The sequence below is a fragment of the Portunus trituberculatus genome, chromosome 42 (assembly GCF_017591435.1).
Source record: "Portunus trituberculatus isolate SZX2019 chromosome 42, ASM1759143v1, whole genome shotgun sequence".
In the NCBI taxonomy this organism is placed as follows: domain Eukaryota; kingdom Metazoa; phylum Arthropoda; class Malacostraca; order Decapoda; family Portunidae; genus Portunus; species Portunus trituberculatus.
In genome coordinates this window covers 2,182,501-2,208,510 of record NC_059296.1, presented here as the reverse complement: position 1 = coordinate 2,208,510, position 26,010 = coordinate 2,182,501, and the positions used below count along the sequence as shown (strand labels likewise).

The 26,010-nt window shown below is 45.7% G+C and overlaps 1 protein-coding gene across 1 annotated transcript in view; it reads right to left on the bottom strand.

The window, feature by feature from the left end:
• Positions 1-26,010, bottom strand: part of LOC123517795 (pleckstrin homology-like domain family B member 1) — a 97,968-nt gene that overhangs the window by 48,074 nt on the left and 23,884 nt on the right. The window contains 6 exon segments of the mRNA XM_045278269.1: positions 4,362-4,564; positions 10,905-11,492; positions 13,527-13,661; positions 14,058-14,357; positions 16,922-17,097; positions 23,303-23,425. Coding sequence (XP_045134204.1) covers positions 4,362-4,564; positions 10,905-11,492; positions 13,527-13,661; positions 14,058-14,357; positions 16,922-17,097; positions 23,303-23,425 — 1,525 coding nt within the window.

Here is a 26,010-nt window from a genome sequence, read left to right as displayed (position 1 = left end):
GTGTTGTGCGTATGAGTGTCTTATTCCTGTTAGCTGTTCATACACCACTTTTCCCGTATCCTTATCTCAACACCTACTGATAACTCTCTCTCTCTCTCTCTCTCTCTCTCTCGACGCCATAAATTCTTTTCCACCCACCAATTCCTTTTACCATTTCTCTTCCTTTCCCATTAATTTCCGTTTCCTGTCTCTTTACCATTCATTCACTTGTTATTTTTCTTGATTCCTCATTCATTCTTCAGATCACTTTCCTTTCCCATTCATTTCCTTAAACACTTTTCGATTCATTCCGCAAACACACACACACACACACACACACACACACACACACACACACACACACACACGCAGCAGGTGGGGAATTATCTATCTTTTTAAATCACATACTAAATAAACAGAGGCGAAATCAACCCTTATCTAAATATTTTTCCACTCATTGGACTATCTTTCCGTGTCAGGCACCCGCAGATTACGCACAGAAGAGCAGAGAGTAAGAGAAAACTGTTGGTATCTGAGTGACGGAGGGACAACTGAAAAAGGAACACAAGAAACATAATACAAGTTAAATATTGACCTTTTTTTTTTAACTACGAATACATTAATGGTGAAAAGTTGCGACTGGACGAAACAAGAACCTGATAATTTCTTTACTTTTTTTTTTTTTTTTTCGTTGTAGTGGCATCTCAAACTTTTAGTAGAACGAAGCCGTGCAAATAACAGAGTACAGTTTCCGAACAAACCACTGATAGCTAAAAAAAAAAAAAAAAAAAAAAAAAAAAAATCAAGAATACGAGTCAAATTTAAATACTGACCTTTTTTAACTACAAATACGTTAACGGCGAAAAGTTGTGGATGGACGAAACAAGAACCTGATGATTTTTTTTTTCTTATTTATTCATCTATTCACTTTTTTTTTTTTTTTTCGTTGTAGTAGCATCTCAAACATTTAGTAGAACGAAGCCGTGCAATAACAGAGTAACAGTTTCCGAACAAGCCACTGATAACACAAGGGAGTGATCGAATAGCTGATAATTTATGGTTTACTGTATGCTATTAACGTATCATATTCTGGCTTTACTAAATTACCTATAACAATGTAACAAAACAATAACAAATCCTCACGTCCTTTACCTTAGCTTGGTTTGTTTATGGTATCTTCCACAAAACAGCAAGCCTTGGCACTAGATATCGAAGTCCTCACTCTGAATTTACGGCGTCATTCTTTCATTAACAGCCAAAGGTTTAGTTATCATTCACCGAAGAATTGTTTCCTGTGAGCGTAACAGTTTTATCAATTTGTTGTCGCTTTTTTTAATACGTTAAGAGGACAAACCAAAAGAAGAAAAACGAAAAATGATAATAATGCCGCTATCTAAGGAATCAAAAGCATCTATCTATCTGTACCTGTTTACCTATCTATCGATCTATTTACTGGATGCATCTCTATCTATCAGCAGCAAGAACGAGGCGGTAATACTGTAACGAACGGCACACGGACTGACTGGTTCGAATCTCGTGTGTGTGCGTGTGTGTGAGTGAATGAGTGAGTGGAGAGGGAAATCAATATCACAGATCGATACTTGTCAGTTTCTCCCTCTTGTGATTCTTTGTCTCCCCCGCCATGCTGCCACTTTCCCTTCCTGTCCTTACTCTGTGGCGGTAAGAATCAATCTCTCTCTCTCTCTCTCTCTCTCTCTCTCTCTCTCTCTCTCTCTCTCTCTCTCTCCACTGGTAGTCTAATGTTGCCAGTACCCAGTTGTGCCTCTGAAAATAATGACCTTGACACTGTATTTACTACGTCACACACAGACACACATACACACACACACACACACACACACACACACACACACACGTGGATGCAATAGTGCCGTGTGCTTCCATCATTCAATCGTGCAGTTCCCTGACGACACGAGCTCTTCATGGGCCGATTTGGGATGCACTGTACTTTTCGATGCCTGAGACGGAGAGGCACTGCTGTTTCCTTTCTCATACTCATTTGCGCCCTTGTGATAGTACTGGAGTTGATGAGTAAGAATTGGAGCAAAGTTCAATGCATCATAAAAGGAGTTCAGTGTACAAAAAAGTGTTAAATCCTTCACGCACTCACACAGAATACCGACACTAAAGTTAATCTAATGTTAATATGCACCAAAGCTTCGTTGTTTTCTTTAATCCCTTCAGTACCGTGACACGTTCTCATATTCATTCTGGTTAATATTTGGTTATTTTATACTGCTTCTGAAATTCATGTGGGCATTAAAATAGTGAAAACTCTGGCTATTAGTCTTCTGACCTCCATAGACTCTTCCTAATGTCAATAAATTCGTCTAATCATACCCAAAACTCATGGTAAAAATGCGTTCCCGTACTGAAGGAGTTAATACCTCACTATCAATCTTGTAAGGAGTAACAGGACAGCTGCTACTCTTATTTTTCCTTTGTCTTCTGTCTCGCTCCTGATCTAATTCTCAATGTGCGGTGCAAAGTACACCTGATCTCTTGCAACAAACGCACACACTATTACTAATACCAACGCAACGAGTGGTGAGCGCAATGAAAGCATACTAATAACACTTCACAATGCCTGCACTACCAATTGTTCTAGTGTCAAATTGCAAACGCAGAAAAAGAGTAATGATGCAAGACAGGGAGGGAGAGAGAACAAACACCAGTACGTCATACATACATAAGCACAAACAAAAAAATACCTCGGGCTATACACAGTTGAGTCATGATACAGAGCATGGCCTTAATAATCAACACTTTCAAAACACTGAAGGTGATAAGCTAACCACGTGAGTCAAGAACACAAGGTGAACTGTATGTATGGTGGTTATCTAAGGTGCTCAAGCTTAACACTTCCTCCCTCAGGCAGCATCAGTGCCACACCAACACACACACACACACACACACACACACACACACACACACACACACACACACACACACACACACACACACACAAAAAAAAAAAAAAAAAAAATCAGCTACCGTTAGTAGCAGGTAGTAGTATGTTGTTTTGGAAGAAGACGAACAACATCAACAACAACAACAACAGCAAAAGAAGAAGAAGAAGAAGAAGAAAATACCGACAACAATAACAACATCTACTACTACTACATTCTGGAAAGCTCAATGCTTGCATCCCTCCCCCTTCTCCCACCCCCCATGAGACCACAACAAGGAGACGCCTGCAGCGGAATAGTAAAGAGAGGCTCACGCAACAAGTTTTGTTTAATGATGCTGAGAGAGAGAGAGAGAGAGAGAGAGAGAGAGAGAGAGAGAGAGAGAGAGAGAGAGAGAGAGAGAGAGTTGCACCAAAGTTTCCACTCATTATCATTATTATTTTCTTCTTTCTTTTAAGCGTAATGGAGTGAAGGGAGCCTGCAGACCAAGCACTCACACACTTCACCTCAGCAGTGCATCATGGGGTATTTTTAGCGCCCTTTGTATAGTGCGTGAGTCCCGTCTCGATGCGAAGCGATACGATATCCACTTGAGGGAACAATTATGCTGGTTAAGATTAGAAACACTCTGCCATGCGTAAACTAAAATAGCAAGTGAACTATATATGGGCCATGTTAAACCTTCATCCCCCCTCCCTCTCTCTCTCTCTCTCTCTCTCTCTCTCTCTCTGCCCGGATTCCGAAACGCTCTGCTCTCTCACCTTCACTGCTTTCAAAGGCTTTTTTTGTACATGCTCGTGTTTTTAGAGATATTCTTATGGTTCTTGTGATGAAATAGCAGGATTTTATAGTTTATGAAAAGGAAAAACTGTCTTGAAATCATGCTAGTTGTGTCTGTGGCCATAGAAAATTGTCGTGGTGACTGGTGAGAGAGCAAAGCGTACACGAATATTGGCTTAAATCCTACCATCTTCCTACTATGGCTACCTACACATCATTTATTAACTTCCTTGATCTTTTGCGTCTTCCAGTCAACGTGATCCATTCTTAGCTTCACGCCGCGGACCAGGCAAAGTAGTACCACAGTGAGAAACATCCTATGCATTTGTGGCTGGACTTGTAAGGGGAGGAGAAGAAAGAGAAGTTGGGTCTTGTTTTGTGGTGTAGTTGTGGAAGGAGGAGGAGGAGGAGGAGGAGGAGGAGGAGGAGGATTCTATTTCTGTAGCTTTTGTAGTAGCAAGAGAAGGAAAGAAGAGAAGAAGGAGGAGGGAAATGAGTTTACAATTCTGTGTTTTGTAAGAGAAGAGAAGCAACAGGAGGAGGAGGAGGAGGAGGAGGAGGAGGAGGAGGAGGAGGAGGAGGAGGAGGAGGAGGAGGAGGAGAACACCAAGAAATAAAGTAGGAAAGATAAGAGCAGGGAATGCAGAAGAGGGCGATGGAAGTGCTGCTAACCTGTTCTGGGTGAGGGTGTAGTGCGGGGAGTGATGGTGAGGCATAATCTGCGGCGCGCGGGGGGACGTGCCCTGTGCCGTTCCCTGTTGCTGCTGTTGCTGTTGCTGTTGTCGCTCATACTCTGCACACAGCGTCAGAATCTCCTCCAGCCGCGCCCGCTCTGCCGATGCCACTTCCTGCTCCTTCACACGCTCCTCTACCGCCTGAAACGAAATAAGCATGAGTGGTTTCCTTGGTAAGATAATGGGAACACTGATCTAGAATGAATGATACGGTAACTGGTCAAAGCACACGCAGTAAGCACCTCACGTCTTCGCTACACACGCACAACAAGGGCTGAGGCTATTTCTACCACAGGAAAGGAAGCTGGTTGGCACTTACATTGTGAAGTCAAGGGGAGATATGCGTGTTTCGTAACAAACTGTCATATATTGGTCGCAGATGGAGATGGTACGTTAGGTTAGATTAGGAGTACGTCTTACACCTTCCCATCATCCTATTATGCTTCTTTCAGTCCCATCGATTTCCACTGTCCCCTGATGAATACCCCATCACGCCCCATCCCTCCCTATCACACTCCCATCGTATCATAACATACCACACCATACCCAAATACACCCCATTAAACCCAAACACATTTAAACACATCCCTACATACGCAAACATACCCCATCACATTTCAAAATACCCTAAAACATCTTAACACATACCAACACATTCACACACACAGACCACCACATTACAACACACGATAGCATCACAACACCTTTCGTTTTCTGACATTTTCCCGCCACGTTCACACCTCAGTCCCTCATCACCCTCATCACTACAAAGCAACACAATAAAACACTAAAGGACACCACTATGGACTCCACAACAGCAAGCAACACACCACCACACTTACATATTACAAAATACACGAGGCCAATGTATTATCACCAGTGCTCAACAGATACAACGATAGCTAGTAGGTGTGTGAAAAGCGAGGACCAGGTGGTTAAAGAAATTCTATTAGGATGAACTAGACGTATATTGCTTAATGTAGCTGTATGATGTATATATAAAGAGGGAGGAGAGAAAGGGGAGGGACTTAAGTGTAACATCCTGTGTGTGTGTGTGTGTGTGTGTGTGTGTGTGTGTGTGTGTGTGTGTGTGTGTGTGTGTGTGTGTGTGTGTGTGTGTGTGTGTGTGTGTGTGTGAAGACAGACGCCGTATGACCTTATTAACTGTATTATGACCCGGCAGGAAATTGTCTGAAGGAGGAGGAGGAGGAGGAGGAGGAGGAGGAGGAGGAGGAGGAGGAGGAGGAGGAGGAGGAGGAGGATCAAAAGCTGCATGAGAGGCTGGAGGGTTGGAGGGGGAAAAGTGAGGAAAAAGATTGACCCGCCACGACCGTTTCACCTGCTGCTGCTGCTGCTGCTTAGTTTCTTTTCACATACAATTACAGTCTTTCTCTCTCTCTCTCTCTCAAGCTGAACAGACGATGCGTTTTCCTCTTCCTTTCTATCTTTTCTTCGACGCTGTATGACCCCGAAGTTGTGGCGCCTTAAGCTCAACCTCTCTCTCTCTCTCTCTCTCTCTCTCTCAAACAGGAAGAGAAGTGAATGATTTAAGCACATCCACATCACGAGGGGGGCGGTGCAGGTGCTTCGTCTCTCCCGCCCCCCGTCTGCCCCCTTCGTGCCCCAGCTGGGAGAGCAGCGCCCCGGGAGTCACGAGGTCACAGGTGAGAGCCAGGCGGGCCAAGTGGCATCCGCCGTCCCTCAGGTCACCCTCCACCGGCACCAGCGACGTCAGGAAACTCTCTCTCTCTCTCTCTCTCTCTCTCTCTCTCTCTGTGTGTGTGTGTGTTTGTGTGTTTGCCTTTGCTTTTCAGCTTTTCCTCCGCCTCCTCTCTCTCTCTCTCTCTCTCTCTGTTACAATGTGAATGAATGAAAACTGAAATTATTGGCCGGTAAATTTTTCATCCCTATCGGTACGCTGAAAAAAAAAAAAAAAAAAAAAAAAGGAATGAAAAGACAAAGGTTTACACAGACAGCCTTGAAAGTAACCACAAAAATCAACAAGGATAAATTAGTATAAAGAATAAATAAGCAAGAAGGAAAAGAAGTGAGTGAGTGAGTGAGTAAGTATGTGAATATGTAGACAAATGAATAGATAGATGAATAAATAAAGGAATAACAATAATCTCATCCGTCAGAACCTTATCCCTGACTCCCTGACACCTGCCTCGCTCCCGGCACCGCCCTCAGGGGAGCGTGTGTCCCTGAGTGTGGCTAAGGTGGCGTCATGCTTCAGGCCACGGTGAAAGTCCCTCATCCCTGCGGACGTGTTGTGTTGGGCTCTCTCTCTTTCTCTCTCTCTCTGGCAATGATGGTTTACCCACGTCCTCGTAACAAACATAATTTTTTTTTTCACTCTCTCTCTCTCTGGCAATGATGGTTTACCCATGTCCTCGTAACAATCTTTTTTTTATTCTCTCTCTCTCTCTCTCTGGCAATGATCGTTTACCCACGTCCTCGTAACAAACAGAATCTTTTTTTTCATTCTCTCTCTCTCTCTCTCTCTCTCTCTCTCTCTCTCTCTCTCTCTCAACAAGAACTAGCCCACTGCCTCCCTCTAGACAGCGCTTTATATCTTCCCTTGCTTCTGCTCCACCCTGCCTCTACCTCGTCACATGACCACGGTGATGAGACGCTTTGTGTCACTCAGTCCTCCTCTGCCTCTCTACTTCCAATTTCATAACAGCTATCAGAAAACAAGCAAGTGAAAGAAAAACATCGATAGCCGTCTCTTTCGCTACTCTGTTTATAGACTTTCTGGTCACGGCCGCACACGCACATACACACACATACACAGACATACACACACAAGCACCACACCCTATGCCAGTATGTGGTTGGCCAGCTCCTCACAAAGGCTGTACACACTCCCTTCCTTTCCAAAGCCTGGCCTCGATCCACGCCCACCACAGCCCGCCCTCCGCCACATGAGTAATAACCACCTTCATCATTATCCTTCCGCTGTGACAAGACAGTAATTACCGCTCCTCCATTACATGTTGGCTTTGGCCACTAAAATTAGCTGCAAAGAAAAAGTAAAGAAATGTACTTAAAATAAAAAAAAGACAAGGATAACTTTCTATTCTACCTCGCTGCAAAGTAAATTAATACCTTAAGATACATGTTTTCCCTATATTATTTAAAACTGTGCATTAGTATGAGATAACCTCAGCCAACCAGTTATTGGAGTGACTCTCTTGGGTAAAACACGATGCCTTTTTAAAACTATGATCTGCGTAATGAAAAGGTGCGCTAAAGATTAAAAAAGTTGCATTAATTAATTAACGTAAGCCTCGGATGAAAACGCTAATGGTGTTTTAATATTACTCAAATACGGCAACAAAGAGAAGCTACAGCAACAAGCCAGTAGGACAAGACGTGGCAGTTCATATATATAAACATACACACGTGGTATAAAATTGAAAACTCTGCTGCTCTTAATTCCACAATGTATTAAGTTTTCCCTCCATTGTAAATCATTCTATCTTTTCTTACAAATGCTGCCAACTTATACATTTCCAGCAGAGTGAGGACTGAGGACTGAGGATTGAGGGACAACGCCAGACAACGTGGAGGTGAATGCAAAAGGTTATTCTACTTCAGCTGACCTCGACTGTACCGATGCCCACTTATCACTAACGGCCATAAATCTGTCTGGTCTTACATGGACAAGTGCGTGTCGTGTTTGTGCCGTGTAGCATCGAAATCCAATGACTAATGTGTTGAAATCTAGCACCGTTAAATAGGAAAAAATAAGTGATAGTTCCCCGTGACTTTCCTGAAGTGCATGTGAGTTGCATCCTGCCAAGCACCCCTGACCCACCTGCCTCGCCTCCCCTCACTCACTCCTCATGTCCCTGCCCCGGCCCGCCAAACCCGCTATCTGACCTTCCACTCACCCTTGGCACCTCCACGCTCCTCACAACACAAGACCCGAGTTTTACAGTGCCATTATATCAGTCAATTAATCAATCTGTCATATTTTTCTCTCCTAATATCCCAATACTCGTACCCCTGCCCTTTCTTACCTCCCTCTCATACCATACATGCTACTCCCTCCCTCTCCACACTGACGGTGCTTATTTTTTCTCACCACCCCCCGCCTGTTGCCGGCGCCTGCTGCTCACCTTGCGGCTGGTGAGGGCGAGCACTTTCTTGCCCAGCTTGCCGTGCTGAAGGAGGCCCACCAGGGGAGCCATCACGGCACTCCACATAGCGCCCCACACACTGATAGGTCCTTGTTTGGAGTCACAGGAATATCCACCTCTCTCTCTCTCTCTCTCTCTCTCTCCTTCAGCCTCTTCACGCCTCTGAGTCACCGCGCCACGTGAGTTGGTGACGGATGTTATCAACAAAGCGAAGAAACAACCAGGAAACTCTTCACATGTTCCCGCTGACCTTACTCCGCCTCACCTTACCACCACACCACAACACACCACAACACCCAAACAACGGGACCCGAGCGATCAACACTACAGTGGCTCCGAATGCTGCACCACGGACGCCACCACAGCACTAGAGGGACAACACAAATCACGGTGCAGCGCAGACCACGCTAAACATGGCCCGCACTGACACAACCACAACACAAAGCCAGCAGAAGTAAAGGTACACAGCAGCACGCGTCAGCAGGATTACAACACGGGGAAGTACTAAGCAAGAAACTCCACCGCCAGCCCCTGTTGCGCAAGCCGAGATCCGCGCAACACGTGCCAGCGCCCCGAGGTGTTCCAGCAGACTGACTGGTGGTGGTGGTGTTGTTCCAGACCTCCCCAGCAGCCTCCACGATGACGTCACACCCCTCACCTCCTCCCTCTATCCCTCCCCTCGGTTGTGTCGTCACGCAATTGCCTTCGGGGTAACTGATCTATTAAAAGTTTCCCGCCATGGTCGCTTGTTGCATTCCGGAGTGTGGCGGAGGTCACGATGAGGAACTTACTTGCTGCTTCCGGCGTGTGTGTGTGTGTGTGTGTGTGTGTGTGTGTGTGTGTGTGTGTGTGTGTGTGTGTGTTTTTTCCTAATCTTTCTAAATGTCGCTGGTTTGTAAGAGGCACTGACTGATTGAATGACGTAAGTGGATAGGTGTAACTGAATAAATGTCGGCAGTGCTTCCTTCATTATGCTTCATTTCGTCATCTACTGTTTGTTAAGTTAAATGTTATATAAAAAGCTGTTTGTATTGTTTGTCGCTATTGATTTTTTTTCTTTTGTTTTCAATATATTACTTTTACTTTTACTTCTTCTACTACTATTACTACTTCTGCTGCTCCTGCTGCTGCTGCTGCTGCTATATGTGTGTCTCCCTAATCTGAACTTGTGTGTTTACTAGCACGGTTCCCCTTCTCTCTGTCACTCTGACTACTACTACTGCCGTGTGTGTGTGTGTGTGTGTGTGTGTGTGTGTGTGTTTCCCATCCCAGCCCCTGTGTTTACTAGTATGGCTCCCCTTTCCTCCGTTACTCTGACTACTACCTACATCTGAATTTACTACTACTACTCTCCCTCACCCTATGTGTTTACTAGCATGGCTCCCTTCCTCCGTCCGCCTCCCCGCCTGGCACCAGAACACGCAGCTTCCTACGCCATCTGGAGGGCATACTGGTGCCCCGCGGAGCCTCTTGTTTATCTTACCAGCACAACCTCCCAGCGGTGCTCCCCGACCCATCACACCGCATCCTGATCCCTAATGACCCCCTCCCACACATACACCACATCACAAAATATCTACCTTAACCTCACACGCACCCTGCCCTGACCTTACCAGATTCCCACGCATTACCGAAGCACTTCCATCACAGGCACTCGACCGAATCACCCTGTACACACACAGCACCCTTTAGAGGTATGGGACGTGGCCTCTTTCTATATAAGCGTATCATAACCCTAAGATAGCTAATGTTGATAGAGTGACGGGAAGATAAAGTCACGTGACACCACACTCAACTTCCACTGCATTTAGAGTCTTGCCTCAGTGCTGAGTCTCCCTGGTCTGCTGACTGTACGTTCAAGTTTTGTTTGGAGAGTGTCAGCAGATCACGGGACATAAGACTGATGGAAGGCGCTAAAGACAGTGACGGTGGAATTGAGTGAGGAAGGTTACATGACTTGTGTCCGTGAACTGCACTACTCACTCAGGTCAACACAGCTTTTACTTGTGCTAAAGAAAACTTCTACAGTATAAACTTAAACTACATTAATTTAGAAGTCTTATGTATAAATATCTATAAGTACTTTCTTTCATACGCAAATAAAGCTGAAAAACAAATTCAGCTTATTTTTCAAACTTAGAAAGTCGAGTCACAAAGTTCCAATTACCCACCATCATGACCTGCACGGGAACTGGCAACTAAGTAGGCCCTTTTTTAAAACTCTCTGTTGCCCTTGTCCAGTTCCCCCTCTTGTATAAAAAAGACTAACCCGGACTCACAGCGCACACTAACACCTACGCAACACAACACAACACACAAACAGGCTGCCTCACCTGCTGCTTCTTGAGTTCGCTGTGCCGCAGGTCCTCGAGGGAGCAGCGGGTGTGCGTCCTGCTGTCCTCCCGCACCAGACCAGGCGCCCACGAGGCAGACATGGACGCAGACATGGACGGAGATCCCACGCTCGCCCCAGACCCGCTGGAGGGAGTGCGGCGGTGTGTGGACGAGCGGGTGGTGGGCGTGGGCGGCAGCGTGGCGGACGAACTAGTGTGCGCATATGGGGCAGGACCGGTGGGTATGGGCGGGGCTTGCGTAGTGGGGGTGACAGGTGTCGGAGTGGTGGGTGTCAGAGGGGGCGGACTGGTGGGCGTTGGAGGCAAGGGGACGCACGGTGGCGCTGGCAGGGGTGCGTGGTGGGCGGTGTGGGTGGGGGAGGACACACGGGCGTGGTGGTGAGGGTGGTGGTGGTGAGTGTGGGTGTGGGTTGGGGTGGTGGGACCCGGGGAGGGTGGCGGTGGGGGAAGGGAGCGGTACATGATGTTGTGGACGGAGGTCATGCCCCCCGAACACACCATGCCGGGGCCGCCCACGGGACTCCACCGCGCAGAGTTGCTGGGGGCGCGGGGGGCCAGCGGCGGCGGCTGAGGGGGAATCAGGAAAACACCGGGATTAATACACCAGGAAAAAAAGGAAAGGAAAAATCAAAACAAAACACGCACATACACATACAAGTATATGACAAAACACGCACATACGTATATATACATACAAGATTATTTATACACCCTCAAACACACACGATACATATGAAATAAACACACACACACACACACACACACACACACACACACACACACACACACACACACACACCCTCGTATATACACATGAAAACAAATCACCTCCACGAAACGAGGACATAGAATCAACACACAAGACACGATTCACACACACACACACACACACACACACACACACACACACACACACACACACACACGTCAGACTATACAGTGTTGCTTTACGAGAATTCAACACATCACATTACCCAACACACACCGGAGAGTCGTGACGGGGCGACACTTGAGCCTGACAACCGAACCCCTTCTATCAGACAGCCAAGCATCCCATCAACCCCAGCAGCCTGACAGTCTACCACCAACAAGTCTGACAGCCCACCAACCCTCACTCAAACAGCCTGACAGCTCACAAATCAAACAGACTCCATCCTCCTTTCCCTCAAACAGCCTGACATCATATTAACTCATCTACTCCAAAAGCCAGACAGTCCAGCCACTTCTCGAACCGTCTGACAGCTCACAAGTCCAATTGAGAGTCCATCCTCCTTTCCCTTAAACAGCCTGACATCATCATAACGACTCATCTAGGCTACTCCAACAGACAGACAGTCCAGCCACTTCTCGAACCGTCTCACAGCTCACCAATCACACACAAACTCCTACTCATCGTTATTCATACGCTAAGAGGCAGAAATTAACAAAGTGACGACATGTGTATATAAATAACCTAACACCAATCACAAATTCATAAACCCACCAAACTCCACACCGAACCTCACACTCACCTAACCTAGCCTATCTTTCTTTTTTTTGCCCTTAGCTGGGCCTCTTCCCTATGAAAAAAAAAAAAAAAAAAAAAAAAAATCCTTATCCCTCGTCTAATTAACCTTATCCAAACCTAACCTAACCTCAAATAATTTAATCTAACCAAACCTCATCCTTAGTCTAACCTAAAGAGGGGTTCCCAATTTGCGACTAAAATTTGACGTCGGTAGAGTTTCCGACTCATCCATTCTAGTCGAAAAGTGTCACACGTAACGGCTGAAAAGTATCGACTAGTTGGCGCCTTGGCGGGAAATGAATGTAAACAAACAGCTACCCGCCAAGATGTCTTCCTCCAGTGATGATGCTGAAGCTGTGGTTGCTCTTCTTTTGGCGTACCGGAAAAGTCAACAGAAAAAAATGCTTGTGGATTCGTCCCTGGCTAAGTAGAAGGATACATAAGAGTGTCTACCACACTCTAAATTAGCCTACATTTCTCATAAGAAAAATCGTTAATCTTAAGATTATTATGCACAATTGCGATTAAATTAAATCCTGACAAGTCTTCAATCCTCACCTCCAACAACACCCTGCATTGAGGGAAACAGTTCTTGTAGAGGGGCAGCTATTTCGTTGAATGACGATTTGCGCAAGCTTTTTTTTACTGTATAATTCATTTCTGGGGTCCCAGATATGTTCTTTTTCCCTCACCAACTCTAACATCTTTATATCTGGAGACCACATTTTCAAAGCTTACTCCGTGACGTCACGACGTAAATAAAGTCGCAAATCGACTAACGAGACATATTGGTCTTGTTAGTCGATTTTGAGTCAGAAACTCTACCGAAGTAAAATTTCAGTCACAAATTGGTACGTGTGAACCCGCCTTAACATAACCTAACTTTATCATTACCCTGAAATTAACTCAACCCAACACAACCTAACCTAATCAGAGAGCTTACTCCTTTCCCTCTCAGACAGCCTGACAGCATTCCCACATCTCGACAGAATCACCACTGCAGCCTCGTGTGAACTCATGCACTTCATATTGACACAAACACATACTCCCAAAGCAAGGCCGTAAGGAGTTGCAACACACACACACACACTCACTAGTTCACTCTTTGTGTAGATGTATTCCCCGCCCAGGAGTGGCTTTGTTGTCCTGTTTCCCGCCACGCCGTTGATTGAGGTGGTGGTGGTGGTGGTGGTGTTTAGGCCCTGGGATGCCTCAGATCGGGGCGGCACCTGGCGGGGAGTAAAGGAGAGTAAAGCTGTAGTACCTTAAGTTTACGTCACACACTAGGATTTACATTGCAGGTGTTGTATAAAGGCGTGGTAGAGGTGTTATGTGTTGGATCGGAATTGTGGGTTTGGGTTGTGTTGGTTTTGGTTTGGTTAGGTTAGGTTAGGTTAGGTTAGATTAGCTTAACTTAGGTGAGAGGGGTGAATGAGATGGATGAGTGTATGAGTAAGAAGAGTGAATAAGAGAGTGATGGGTGATGGATGCTCTGCATAGTGTGGTGAGTGAATTGGGTGACTATGTGAATGAGTGTGTAGGGATGAGAGAGGCGAGTGAATGAAAGCGAAGGATGAATCTGCGGTGTCTAGCACGGAGGGGGATGAGAGGGAAGGGGTACACACCTCGGGCGGGGGGTCAGAATCGCTGTCACTGTCCTCACACTCCTGTCTGCGGCTGCTCCTGTTACTACTGCTGGCGACGCTGTTAGTGCCGATGATGCTGCTGTTGATGTAGTTATCATCGTCATTCATGGGGTGGTGGTGGTAGTGGTGGTGATTGCTGGTGCTGTTGTGGTTGTGGTAGTGGTGGTGGGAGAGATGGTGGTGGGTTTTGACACTGTCCCTGACTGGCCGCGACATGGTCTCGTCGTAAGGCGGGGGATGGTCCCTTGGAGAGCCGGTCAGAGGATCAGAGCGCGGCACCTGCAGAGATCCAGCCAGAGAAGAGAGTTAGTTCCGTGATCGGCCAATTGTACACAAAAACATCAGGAAATAATGTAATGTTGTGTATTTACATGTTTGACTGCCACTTGATACACTTTCCCCTAATCACCAAACACTCAGAGACATATTTACTTGTTCTACAGCCACAGCCAACTTTAAAATTGGGAGGAAATTGCAAAAACAACGTCTTTCTCATCGCTAATATTTCTGTTGATGCTTATAAAGACTTCACGAATTGGTTCTGGTACTGTTAGCTGTTTGGTGTCGCAGTGAAGGGGATAAGGTGAATAACATTGCTTTCGTGGGTGTATTTCTGTGCTGTGTGAGTGAAGAACCACCCCTTCTGCAGTGACAACGTACTTACATAGTCGGGATTACACACTGAAATGTTTGGGACTGTGAACCTATGAAACATCGCTAGGAGGAGGAGAGGAACGTCAGCAAAGCGTGTCCTTACTGCATGAAAAAACAATGACTGTATAACTATTTCCTGTACTTAATTTTTTCACCACACCAGCTGTTAGTTGACGTGGCGCAAAAAAGGTTTAAAAAATATTACGGAAATTCTTCAGGTGTGCCAAATTGCAGGATAAATTATGTTCAGTGAATACATAATTTGAGGCATTATTATTCGTTCACTGTTTTCTCCAATCACAATATAATTCTCGTTCACCATACTTCCTGACTCCAATAAAATTTTTGATCATTATCTTCTCAAATTTGCAGCATAACTTTCCTCCACTATCTTCTAACACTGCAGCATAACTTTCCACTATCTTCTAACACTGCAGCATAACTCTTTTTTACTATCATCTAACACTGCAGCATAACCATCCACTATCTTCTAACACTGCAGCAATAACTCTTTTTTACTATCATCTAACACTGCAGCATAATTTTCCTCCATTATCTTCTAACACTGCAGCATAACTTTCACTATCTTATAACACTGCAGCATAACTTTCCTTCACTATCATCTAACACTGCAGCATAATTTTCTTCACTATCTCCACAAACTGCAGTACATTAGTTCATCATCTTAATCTTACCTTGCTGCATATCTTTCGATTCACAATCTCCTCAAGCTGTAGCATACCTAACATTATCTCACTATCTTATCATGCAACATAACTTTCGGTCACTATCTTAAACCGCAGCGTAACATTACAATTCACTATCCTAAACTGTAGTGTAACATTTCCTCACTATCTTAAATCATGCAGCATTACTTCATCTCAAATTGCTCTAAAACATTACATCACCATCTCTTTCAGTCACTAATAAACGCTCATAAGATTAATAGCAAGGACACACCCACCAGAACACTAATAAGCCCCACAAAGTTACGCGGTTCACTAATATTACTTGCTTTCCTACGTTGAAGAGGCAGAAACTCGTACTTCTTAAACACTTCAGCGTGCTTTGAGATCCGAGCGGTCTCCAAGCACACGGGTTCGAATCCTATCCATGGTCCGAGTGTAGGTTGGGCTTTCTCACTCGGGGCAAGGGTTTCCAAGCGGGTGGGCTTTGAGATATGAGGTACCCCCCAAAAAAGTATCCCCTTTAGCCCATAAATTCCCGTGAAAAGCCCACATGGTATAAACAAAACAAAAAATAAATAAATAAAATACAATAAAAAAAAAGGCTACACACAGATAAGTAGTCTGGTTCTCATAAGAAGTGTAAGTGATAGTGGTGAATCTTGTAAGACTATCACCAAAATCATGAAAGAAAAAAAACTTAAAAGCTCTACCAATTATATCCATCATTAACCAGTACCAGGACGCGTTTTCATATTCATTCTGTAAACTATTTGGTGATTTTATACAGCTTCAGAAACTTATGTGGGGATTAAAATAGTGAAGACTGTGATTATTAATCTTCTGACCTCCACAGAGCCTTCTTAATGTCAATAAAATGGTCTAATTGTACACAACTCTCGAGATAAAAATGCGTCCCAATACTGAAGGATAAGACGCCGAAACGTTTTGTCAATAGAACGTTTTCTTTCGTATTATTTTTCCCATTTTCTTTTATGACACGTTTTTTTTCTTATTCCGAACATTTTTTTTTTCTAATCTTGAACGTTCCTCCTTTGTGAATAAACAGAAGTAAATAAGTAGATACATAAATAAAAGAATCAGTGCGAGACAGAGTAAGTTATGTGCTTGTCGCAGGTGACTCACGCGGCGCTCTGTCCTTCACCCGACTGCAGGGAAAAAATACACAGCTGCTGCTACCGGACGCTACACTCTTACCTCGTCCTGATCGTCTGACGCGGCAAAAAGTGCAGAGACTAACAAGCCGCCAAGACTCCAGAAGAAAATAAGACGTTGCTTGATACTCCTGATTGTGATGATGATGATGATGATGACTCCCAATAGTGATGATAACGATGATGAGACTCCGATAGTGATGAAAATGATGATGATAATGAGATTGCTTATAGTGATGAAAATGACGATGAGACTCCTGATAGTGATGATGATGAGACTCCTGATAAATAATGATGATGATGATGATGATGATGATGAGACAATTACCTTATCCTCAATGGTGGGAGGCGTGGAGGGCAGGAGCAGCGTGGAGGGCGGCGTCCTGCGAGGTGGTACGGGTGGTTTCGTTTCTCCGGGAGTCGTGGGCGCCGATCCCCCGAGGCTGCTTGGTGGGGAGGGGACGCCATCCCCGGACATGTGGAAGTACTCAGGGTTGTCCACCCCTATGAAGGAAGGGAACGAGGTTAGCAGATGTTCCCGCCTCGCCTCACCTCACCTCGCCACACACACACACACACACACACACACACACACACACACACACACACACACACGGAAAGGATTGAAACACATGCGCAATATCAGAAGGTATTTTCGACCAGGATTTTACCGATGTTCCTTTCTCCCCTCTTCAAATAAACACATTCTCTCTCTCTCTCTCTCTCTCTCTCTCTCTCTCTCTCTCTCTCTCTCTCTCTCTCTCTCTCTCTCTCTCAGTTTGTCTTCCGTTTCATCCGTGACGTCAACACCAATCTCATCTTCCTAACTTTTACTCTCAGTCTCACCCTCACCCTGTGGCGACGTCTGGCTACACCACACCGCGTCACTCGCCACCAGCCACACGTGAACTGATACCCGCATACGTCAACTGCTTCACTGTCACGGTATTGGTTTAAAGTTCTACTCAGCGAACACAGCCCAGGAACACACGATAGCAAGGGAAGGAACAAGAAGTCACTATGCCTAAACGTGGAGTCCTTGTAAAAAAAAAAAAAGTAAAAAAAAAATTAATGTATAGCAAATTGACAGTTTCATGAAGTTTATAATGATTTTTTTCCTATTTCATTAATTAGTTCTATATATTTTCTTCATTTCCATATTATCTGTGTGTGTGTGTGTGTGTGTGTGTGTGTGTGTGTGTGTGTGTGTGTGTGTGTGTGTGTGTGTGTGTGTGTGTGTGTGTGTGTGTTTCCAGTCAATTGTTAAGAATCATCCTAGTCACGTATAAAATGTAATGCCAGATAAATCATTGCAATGTCAAATAAATCTTAAAAAATATATACGTATGAATTAAGGTTAAGTTAGGTTTTGACTCTAATAGCCTAATCTAACCTAACCTAGCAGTGAATAGGTCAAGAAATACATCACTACTACTACTACTACTACTACCACAACTACCGCTACTACCACTACTACCACTACTACAACTACCGCTACTACCACTACTACTACCACTACCACTACTACTACTACTACTACCGCTACCCCTGTATTATCTTCGTATACCACCACGCGCGCAGCTGCCGGGAACTAATTACGGGTACGAAAGAAAAAATATATATAATCGCAATTACCAACCGATCAAAGGGCAAAATGGAAGGACTGGAGATGAACTTTAAGGGAGTCTCATCGTGATTGACTGACTGACTGGCCGACCGACCGACTGACTGACTGACTGACTGACTGACTGACTAACTGACTGACTGACTGAGTAACTAACTAACTGACTGACTGACTGAACGAGGGAGTCTTAGATAAAATTAGTTCTCAATTCTGCCACACACAAACACCCACGAGAGAGAGAGAGAGAGAGAGAGAGAGAGAGAGAGAGAGAGAGAGAGAGATGAGAGAAGGATGTGATGGAAGACAAGTGGAGGAGGATATGGAGTGTGGAGGGGAAATGAGGATGAGGAAACTTAAGTGGATGAAGAGAGAGAGAGAGAGAGAGAGAGAGAGAGAGAGAGAGAGAGAGAGAGAGAGAGAGAGACGGTGCGTGGCTTCATTCATTGTAAAGGGTCCGACAACTCCCTCCTCTTCCTCCTCCTCTTCTTCCTCCTCCTACAGAGCTTCGCCGACAAAGCCTCTCTCCCATAGTTCCGCTCACTGGACACACACACACACACACACACACACACACACACACATTTTTTTCATTTATTTTCCAGACATGCTTCCTAATCTTAGTCTTGTTTGGTCTCTGTTATTCTTGTGTCCAGTTGTGCATTATGGGTTTATAAGGGTGATTCTTTTTAACATTATCTTGTTCTGCAGCTACAGTGAATACGTTTCTCTGTGTTATAACTAAGAAGCAGAGAGAAAGGATTATGATAAGAACAGTTTAGTACAGTCTTCTTTCACAGTTAGTGTTTTGTATATTAATATAAAAAAAATCCATTACACCATCAAAATCTATTACGGAGAAAAGCAGGAACAAAAGTAAGTATATTAATTTCAAGTATAATATTACAGTACGTAGTTCATCTTATATCTTTGTTAATAGCATTGTATTAACGCACATATCCATGATTCCTGTGTAGCAATTTCAACTAAACACTAAATAAAACCTCAACAAAACACCACACACAATAAAATAAAATAAAAACCACTAAAACATACAAATTTCAAGTTATTCTCCAAAATAGCTGAGCCACCCTTGAAAAGAAGTGGGTGGCATAAGCTGCTGGCCCGTTCTCTATGGTGGCACGCGTGTTTTGTTTAGTTTGCGTCGCCTTGAGAGAGAGAGACACGAAGACTTGGCTTGTGGCGCGGCGGAAGAGGTACAGGGACTGGTAGAGGCAAAAAAACATCGTGAGGAAGGGGAGAAGGAGGAAAGAGGGAGAGGGTGAGAGGGTGAGAGAGGGGGAAGATATAGAATTAAGGGAGTGAAACGAACCGTAAGGGGAGAAGGAAGGAAGGAAGGAGAGTGGGTGAGAAAAAAAACGAAGGGGAATAGGAGAGGGAAGGGAACGGGAGAGAAGAGAAACTATGCTGGAAGTTATTATGAGATGTAAGCGTTGGGGAAGGAGGAAGGAAGGAAGGAAGAAGGAAACAAAGATAACGAAGGATGAAAGGAAAAAAAAAGATGAATGAAGAAATGAAGGAGAGGAAGAAAGAAAGGAAGGAAGGAAGGAAGGAAGGATGGGATAAGGGGAGGATAAGTGAGAAGAATAGGGCGAGAAAGGAAGAAAAAAAACTTGACTGGACATTAATGAGAAGACAAAAAAATAAAAACAAAAACATAATTACAGGAGAGAGAGAGAGAGAGAGAGAGAGAGAGAGAGAGAGAGAGAGAGAGAGACTGTATGTGTAGTGTGTGTAGCATCAACCAGATCATCGTTAGCTGAAAGTAACCGCTACACTCTCCCTTCTCCCCTCCCTTTAAAGACCCCCAAGATACCACCCTGCTGAACATCTCCCCTTGAGGCACACCAACCATACCGCTACACCACCACACCGCCCACACAGCCACCAGCCCACCCCGAGCCTCACCCCACGCCCCTTCCCGCCATCCCGTCACGTGCTCATTTTTGTAGCTGCCAGAAAAATGCCCCAGTGGAAGGAAGCTGAGGGATTGCAAATTGTTATACGAGAGAGAGAGAGAGAGAGAGAGAGAGAGAGAGAGAGAGAGATGCGGGGGTGAATTGGTATTGTTGAATAGTACGTGAGGGGACGAGGAGGAGAGAGGAGAGGGAAGGGAGGGGAGGAATGAAACATGGTCAAGGAAGGAGGAGGAGGAGGAGGAGGAGGAGGAGGAGGAGGAGGAGGAGGAGGAGGAGGAGGAGGAGGAGGAGGAGGAGGAGGAGGCTGCGGTACTATAAGGGCAGGAAGGAGAGAAGAGCTTTGTTGTGTGGGTGAAGGAGCGAGTGTTAGGACCAAGGAGGAACACCACAAAGGAACACAAAGGAAAACAAACACCAAAAGACCCTGTTACTCCTTACAAGGTTGTTTGCGATAAGCAGAAGAGGATCAAGAGAGAGAGAGAGAGAGAGAGAGAGAGAGAGAGAGAGAGAGAGAGAGAGAGAGAGAGAGAGAGAGAGAGAGAGAGAGAGAGAGAGAGAGAGAGAGAGAGAGAAACAAGCAAAAAAAGAGAACGTTTATAGAGATGAGACGTGGCGAGAAAGACGTTATAAATGAATCAACTGGGCAGGACAGAGGAAGATATGAAGTAAGGTTTATGAATCCCATGAAAGGCGTGCCTGTGACTCGTGTAACTGAAGAAGGGGCGGAAGACTAAATGACTAGAGAACTATAAGACCACAGAGAAAGAGAGGTAACTTGAAGCAGAAAGGACCATGAGGAAGTGTATTCTATAAGGAGTGTGTTAAGAGACCACGATAATTATATAGAGAGTTGTGTAGGGATACGGTGTAAGGGTGAGCTATGATGTACCGGACCCTGGCTATAGAGGTGTGTGTGATGAAGAGGTGACGGAATGAGCGTGGGAAGTGTGGGAGGGAGGGATGGGAGGTGAGGCTGAACGCTGGGTTTTGTGCTAAAGGGACAGAGAGAAGGAGGGAAGGAAAGAAGAAAGGAAGGAAGGAAGGAAGAAAAAGAAAAAAGAAAGAAAGGAACAAAAGAAAGAGGGAGGGAGGGAGGGAGGGAGGGAGGGAGGGAGGAGGGAGGGAGGGAGGGAGGAGGAAGGAAGGAAGGAAGGAAGGAAGGAAGGAAGGAAGGAAGGAACGAACGAACGAACGAACGAACGAAGGAAGGAAGGACGGAAGAAAAGAAAGAAAAAAAGAAAGAAAAAAAAGAAAAAAGAAAGAAAGAAGGAAGGAAGGAAGGAAGGAAGGAAGGAAGGAAGAAAGAAAGAAAGAAAGAAAGAAAGAAAGAAAGAAAGAAAGAAAGAAAGAAAGAAAGAAAGAAAGAAAGAAAGAAAGAAAGAAAGAAAGAAAGAAAGAAAGAAGGAAGGAAGGAAGGAAGGAAGGAAAGGAAGGAAGGAAGAGATGAAGGGAATGTGAAAGATAAGACGAGTTTATAAGTTTAAATATTGGAAGGGCAAAGAGTAAATAAACAACCATTTGGCAGAGAGAGAGAGAGAGAGAGAGAGAGAGAGAGAGAGAGAGAGAGAGAGAGAGAGAGAGAGAGAGAGAGAGAGAGAGAGAGAGAGAGAGAGAGAGAGAGAGAGAGAGAGAGAGAGAGAGAGAGAGAGAGAGAGAGAGAGAGAGAGAGAGAGAGAGAGAGAGAGAGAGAGAGATCACACATTATATCTCTCATAAATAAACAACCTGGTGAATACTGTCTCCCTCACAGCCCTCCCTCACCCCCCCAAAAAAGTACCCACCCCACCACCACCAGCAACCACCACCACCACCACCACCACCAACGTGCCAACACGACTCCGATTATAATGCCTCGCTACATCTCTCTCTCTCTCTCTCTCTCTCTCTCTCTCTCTAATAAGTATCATACACAAGATGGAAGGAAAAAGGGAAAAAAAGGACTAAAAAGACGTGTTGATACAAGAACCAAAAAGAAAATAAATAAATAAATAAATAAATAAATAAATAAATAAATAAATAAATAATGTAGACTTAGATCAGAAAATACATTAATGAAAAAAAAAATCATGTAAGAATGAATGATGAACGAAGGCACAGGTCAATCACATTCGAAACAACTGAAAAAAAATAATAATAAAAACAATGGGAAAAATATATGAAAACTTAAAAGGATAAATAGAAAAAAAAAGAAAAAAAAAAAGAAACTGAAAAAGCCAATGAACAACTTAAACTTAACACACTGAAATGGAATGATACCAAAAAATAATAAATAAAATGGTAAACAAAAGCAAGCTAACCCACACATACATTCGTTCATTAAGTAATCTTCTCCGGGATTACTTAAAAGGCACAAAAATTACATAGTTAGTTCGCAATCACACGCAACGACAATTACATACACGACAGTTCAGTTTCTGCACACACAGAGAAGAGAAGAGAAGAGAAGAGAAGAGAAGAGAAGAGAAGAGAAAAGAAAAGAAGGGAAGGGAAGGGAAGGGAAGGGACGGGAGAGGAGGCTAAGGAAGGTTGATCAATTGAAGGGAAGGAATTGATTATGCAAAAGAAGATACGATGGAACTCGATAAGAGGGGATGGAACAGAGGGCGGAAGAGGAGGAGGAGGAATACAAAGGAATACAAAGGAAAGCCAAACAGCAACAGACCTGTTGGTCCTTTCGAGGCTGTTTGGTAACTACTTCTAACTGGCTACAGATAAGAGAGACAGGACAGTACAGGAGGAGGAGGAGGAGGAGGAGGAGGAGGAGGAGGAGGAGGAGGAGGAGGAGGAGGAGGAGGAGGAGACAGCAATGATAAAAAGCGCTTAGTAATAAAATGATAAATAAAGTTGAGGGAACAATAGAATGAGGAAGAACTTAAGAAACTAAACAAAACAAGAAGAGAAGGAGAAAGAGCAAGGACAACAACAACAACAACAGGAGGAGGAGGAGGAGGAGGAGGAGGAGGAGAGAATGAAGGAAAAACAAAAATTTTTAAGAAAGAGTTAAAGGAAGAACGAAACGAAACAGGGGACAAGAAAACGAAGCTAGGAAAAAAAAAGCAAGGCCAGGAGGAGGAGGAGGAGGAGGAGGAGGAGGAGGAGGAAGGAAGAGATGGAAGGGCGGCTGGGGGGTGAAGGGCAATACACTTACCCGGATAAAAGTTGATGGGCACCATGCTGATCCTCGCGTTGGGCAGAATGGCTCGCATCTGCTGCGCCTCCGCCGGGTGGTTGAAGCGGAAATAGTTACTCCGGCCCAGACATAGCATGCAACCTGCGGCGGGACGAGGCATGGGTCAGTGCTGTGTGTGTGTGTGTGTGTGTGTGTGTGTGTGTGTGTGTGTGTGTGTGTGTGTGTGTGTGTGTGTGTGTGTGTGTGTGTGTGTGTGTGAACCCTTCCTCAGTTTACTATCATCACTCATTGGACTCCCAACTCCGTTCTTGTCACTTTCACACACACACACACACACACACACACACACACACACACACACACACACACACACACACACAGAGAGAGAGAGAGAGAGAGAGAGAGAGAGAGAGAGAGAGAGAGAGAGAGAGAGAGAGAGAGAGAGAGAGAGAGAGAGAGAGAGAGAGAGAGAGAGAGAGAGAGAGAGAGAGAGAGAGAGATCGTAGCGCCCCGGACTGTCACGGGCGTCACTCTCCTGGTGGGAAAATCAGAAAATTAACAAAACACGACCTTTACGAAGTGCCGCAAGCAGGCGTGCGTGAGGCAGACCACCCACCTCTCCAAGCGGCCCTCACGTCCCTGCACCACCGGCCACACACACATCAACCACACTGTTCACAGGCAGCCAGTACAGAGGCCGGAGCGGAGCGAGGCCGTATGCTCCCTGCCAGACACTGCTGGGCACTGACAGACGTGGCGGCCGCGGCGGCATGCAGCCTCCCACCATGCCCAGCTGATTGTTGGATCCTCACGCAAGGTACTACAACAACTCTAACTGTTGCTCCCGACAGCCTGTCCCATCCCGCACACACAGCACGCAGGACGCCATGCAGGACAGTGCCTCAGCGTGGGCATGGGGCGGCCAAGACGAGTGCCCTTAACCGCTTGTCATTCCGTTAATTTCATCCAGGCTGGAGGAGGGCGGGTCGCGGCTAGCCAGCGGTGCTGTGGCAGTCTGCCCGCAGCACACCAGCCCTAACCCGCACTGGTCGACTTTCCACGCCGCCTCTACGGCCTCCTGCCTCAAGGTCCAAGACGACACCGTGGCGCCGTGGGATGGGCCCTGCTGGCACCGCGCGTCGCAAAACAATATGAGAGTAACACCAAAGCACATGTATATTCCGAACGTGACCACGCGGGTACTGGTGCCGCGGGGGGCTAAATAACACCTGCTGGGGAACACAGGTGAGCAAATGAACGCCTCCACACAGGTGCGTCTCCAGGCGACACGAGAGCGTTGGCGTAGGAGCAGCTATCTTATCACCTGTCTCGCATACCTGTAACGAGGGTCCTGTTTCGAGAATTTAAGCAATCTCTCTCCCTCATCACTTTCTCCGTGGCGAGGAAAGCTTCCCACACCTGTGACGGCGGGAACATGTGCTTGCCTCAATTACTGCATTACCACATGTCACCCATACTTGCCTCGCCCTCCCCATGCCTCCGCCACGCGCCTCTCACCCATGCCTGCCTCCCACTCTCCCTCCCACCCAGCACGAGCTAACTTGTCACAACGCCCCGCCACTCTACACCCAGACCCAAGCAACTACTACTACTACTACTACTACTACTACTACTACTACTACTGCTCTCTCTCTCTCTCTCTCTCTCTCTCTCTCTCTCTCTCTCTCTCTCTCTCTCTCTCTCTCTCTCTCTCTCTCTCTCTCTCTGCTTTCTGTCCCCTGCTGCCTTACATCTCGTTTCATCCCAGGAGCGGCGGGAGGGTGACGTAAGCGCCGTGAAGAACTGCGACGCCTTCGCCACGCCACACCATACCACACCACACCACACTAAAACTAAACATAATCTTCAACACCTCGGTATATGGCTGTCGGTGACGTCATCATTGCCACATCCCTCCATCACCTCACCCTAACGACTCTCATCCACATCACAATCCACAGCCTTGCAATATCCACCAACAGCCACGCCCTGCAGTCCCTTCGTGTCCCCTTGTCCTCCTACCTGAGTTCCCTTGGGGTGTGACAAGGTGTGGCGCCCCAGACGAACCCTTAAGATGACCAGATTTCATTAAGGGGGAGGTGGAATGTGTGTGTGTGTGTGTGTGTGTGTTAGGTGTTGCTGCATCTAACTGCCTGTCTGTCTGTCTGTCTGTCTGTCTGTTTATCTATCTGACATGTTTGTTTTCCTCAGCTGGTTTGCCCAAATGCTCATCTCTTTAGTGGTCACACACACACACACACACACACACACACACACACACACACACACACACCTTTAAACAAAGAGGAAAAAGAAAGATGACAATGGAAAAGATGAGAGAGAGAGAGAGAGAGAGAGAGAGAGAGAGAGAGAGAGAGAGAGAGAGAGAGAGAGAGAGAGAGATGAGGACATTAAAATACGAGGAACGCAATGAGTGTGGGCGGTGCTGGGGAGGAGAGAGAGAGAGAGAGAGAGAGAGAGAGAGAGAGAGAGAGAGAGAGAGAGAGAGAGAGAGAGAGAGAGCATAGGAGGAAATGTGGGAGTGGTGTCAAGGCAATCGTGAGGAGGAGGAGGAGGAGGAGGAGGAGGAGGAGGAGGAGGAGGAGGAGGAGGAGGAGGAGGAGGAGGAAAATAGTCATACTTGAGGTGAAGCACGATAAGAGAGAGAGAGAGAGAGAGAGAGAGAGAGAGAGAGAGAGAGAGAGAGAGAGAGAGAGAGAGAGAGA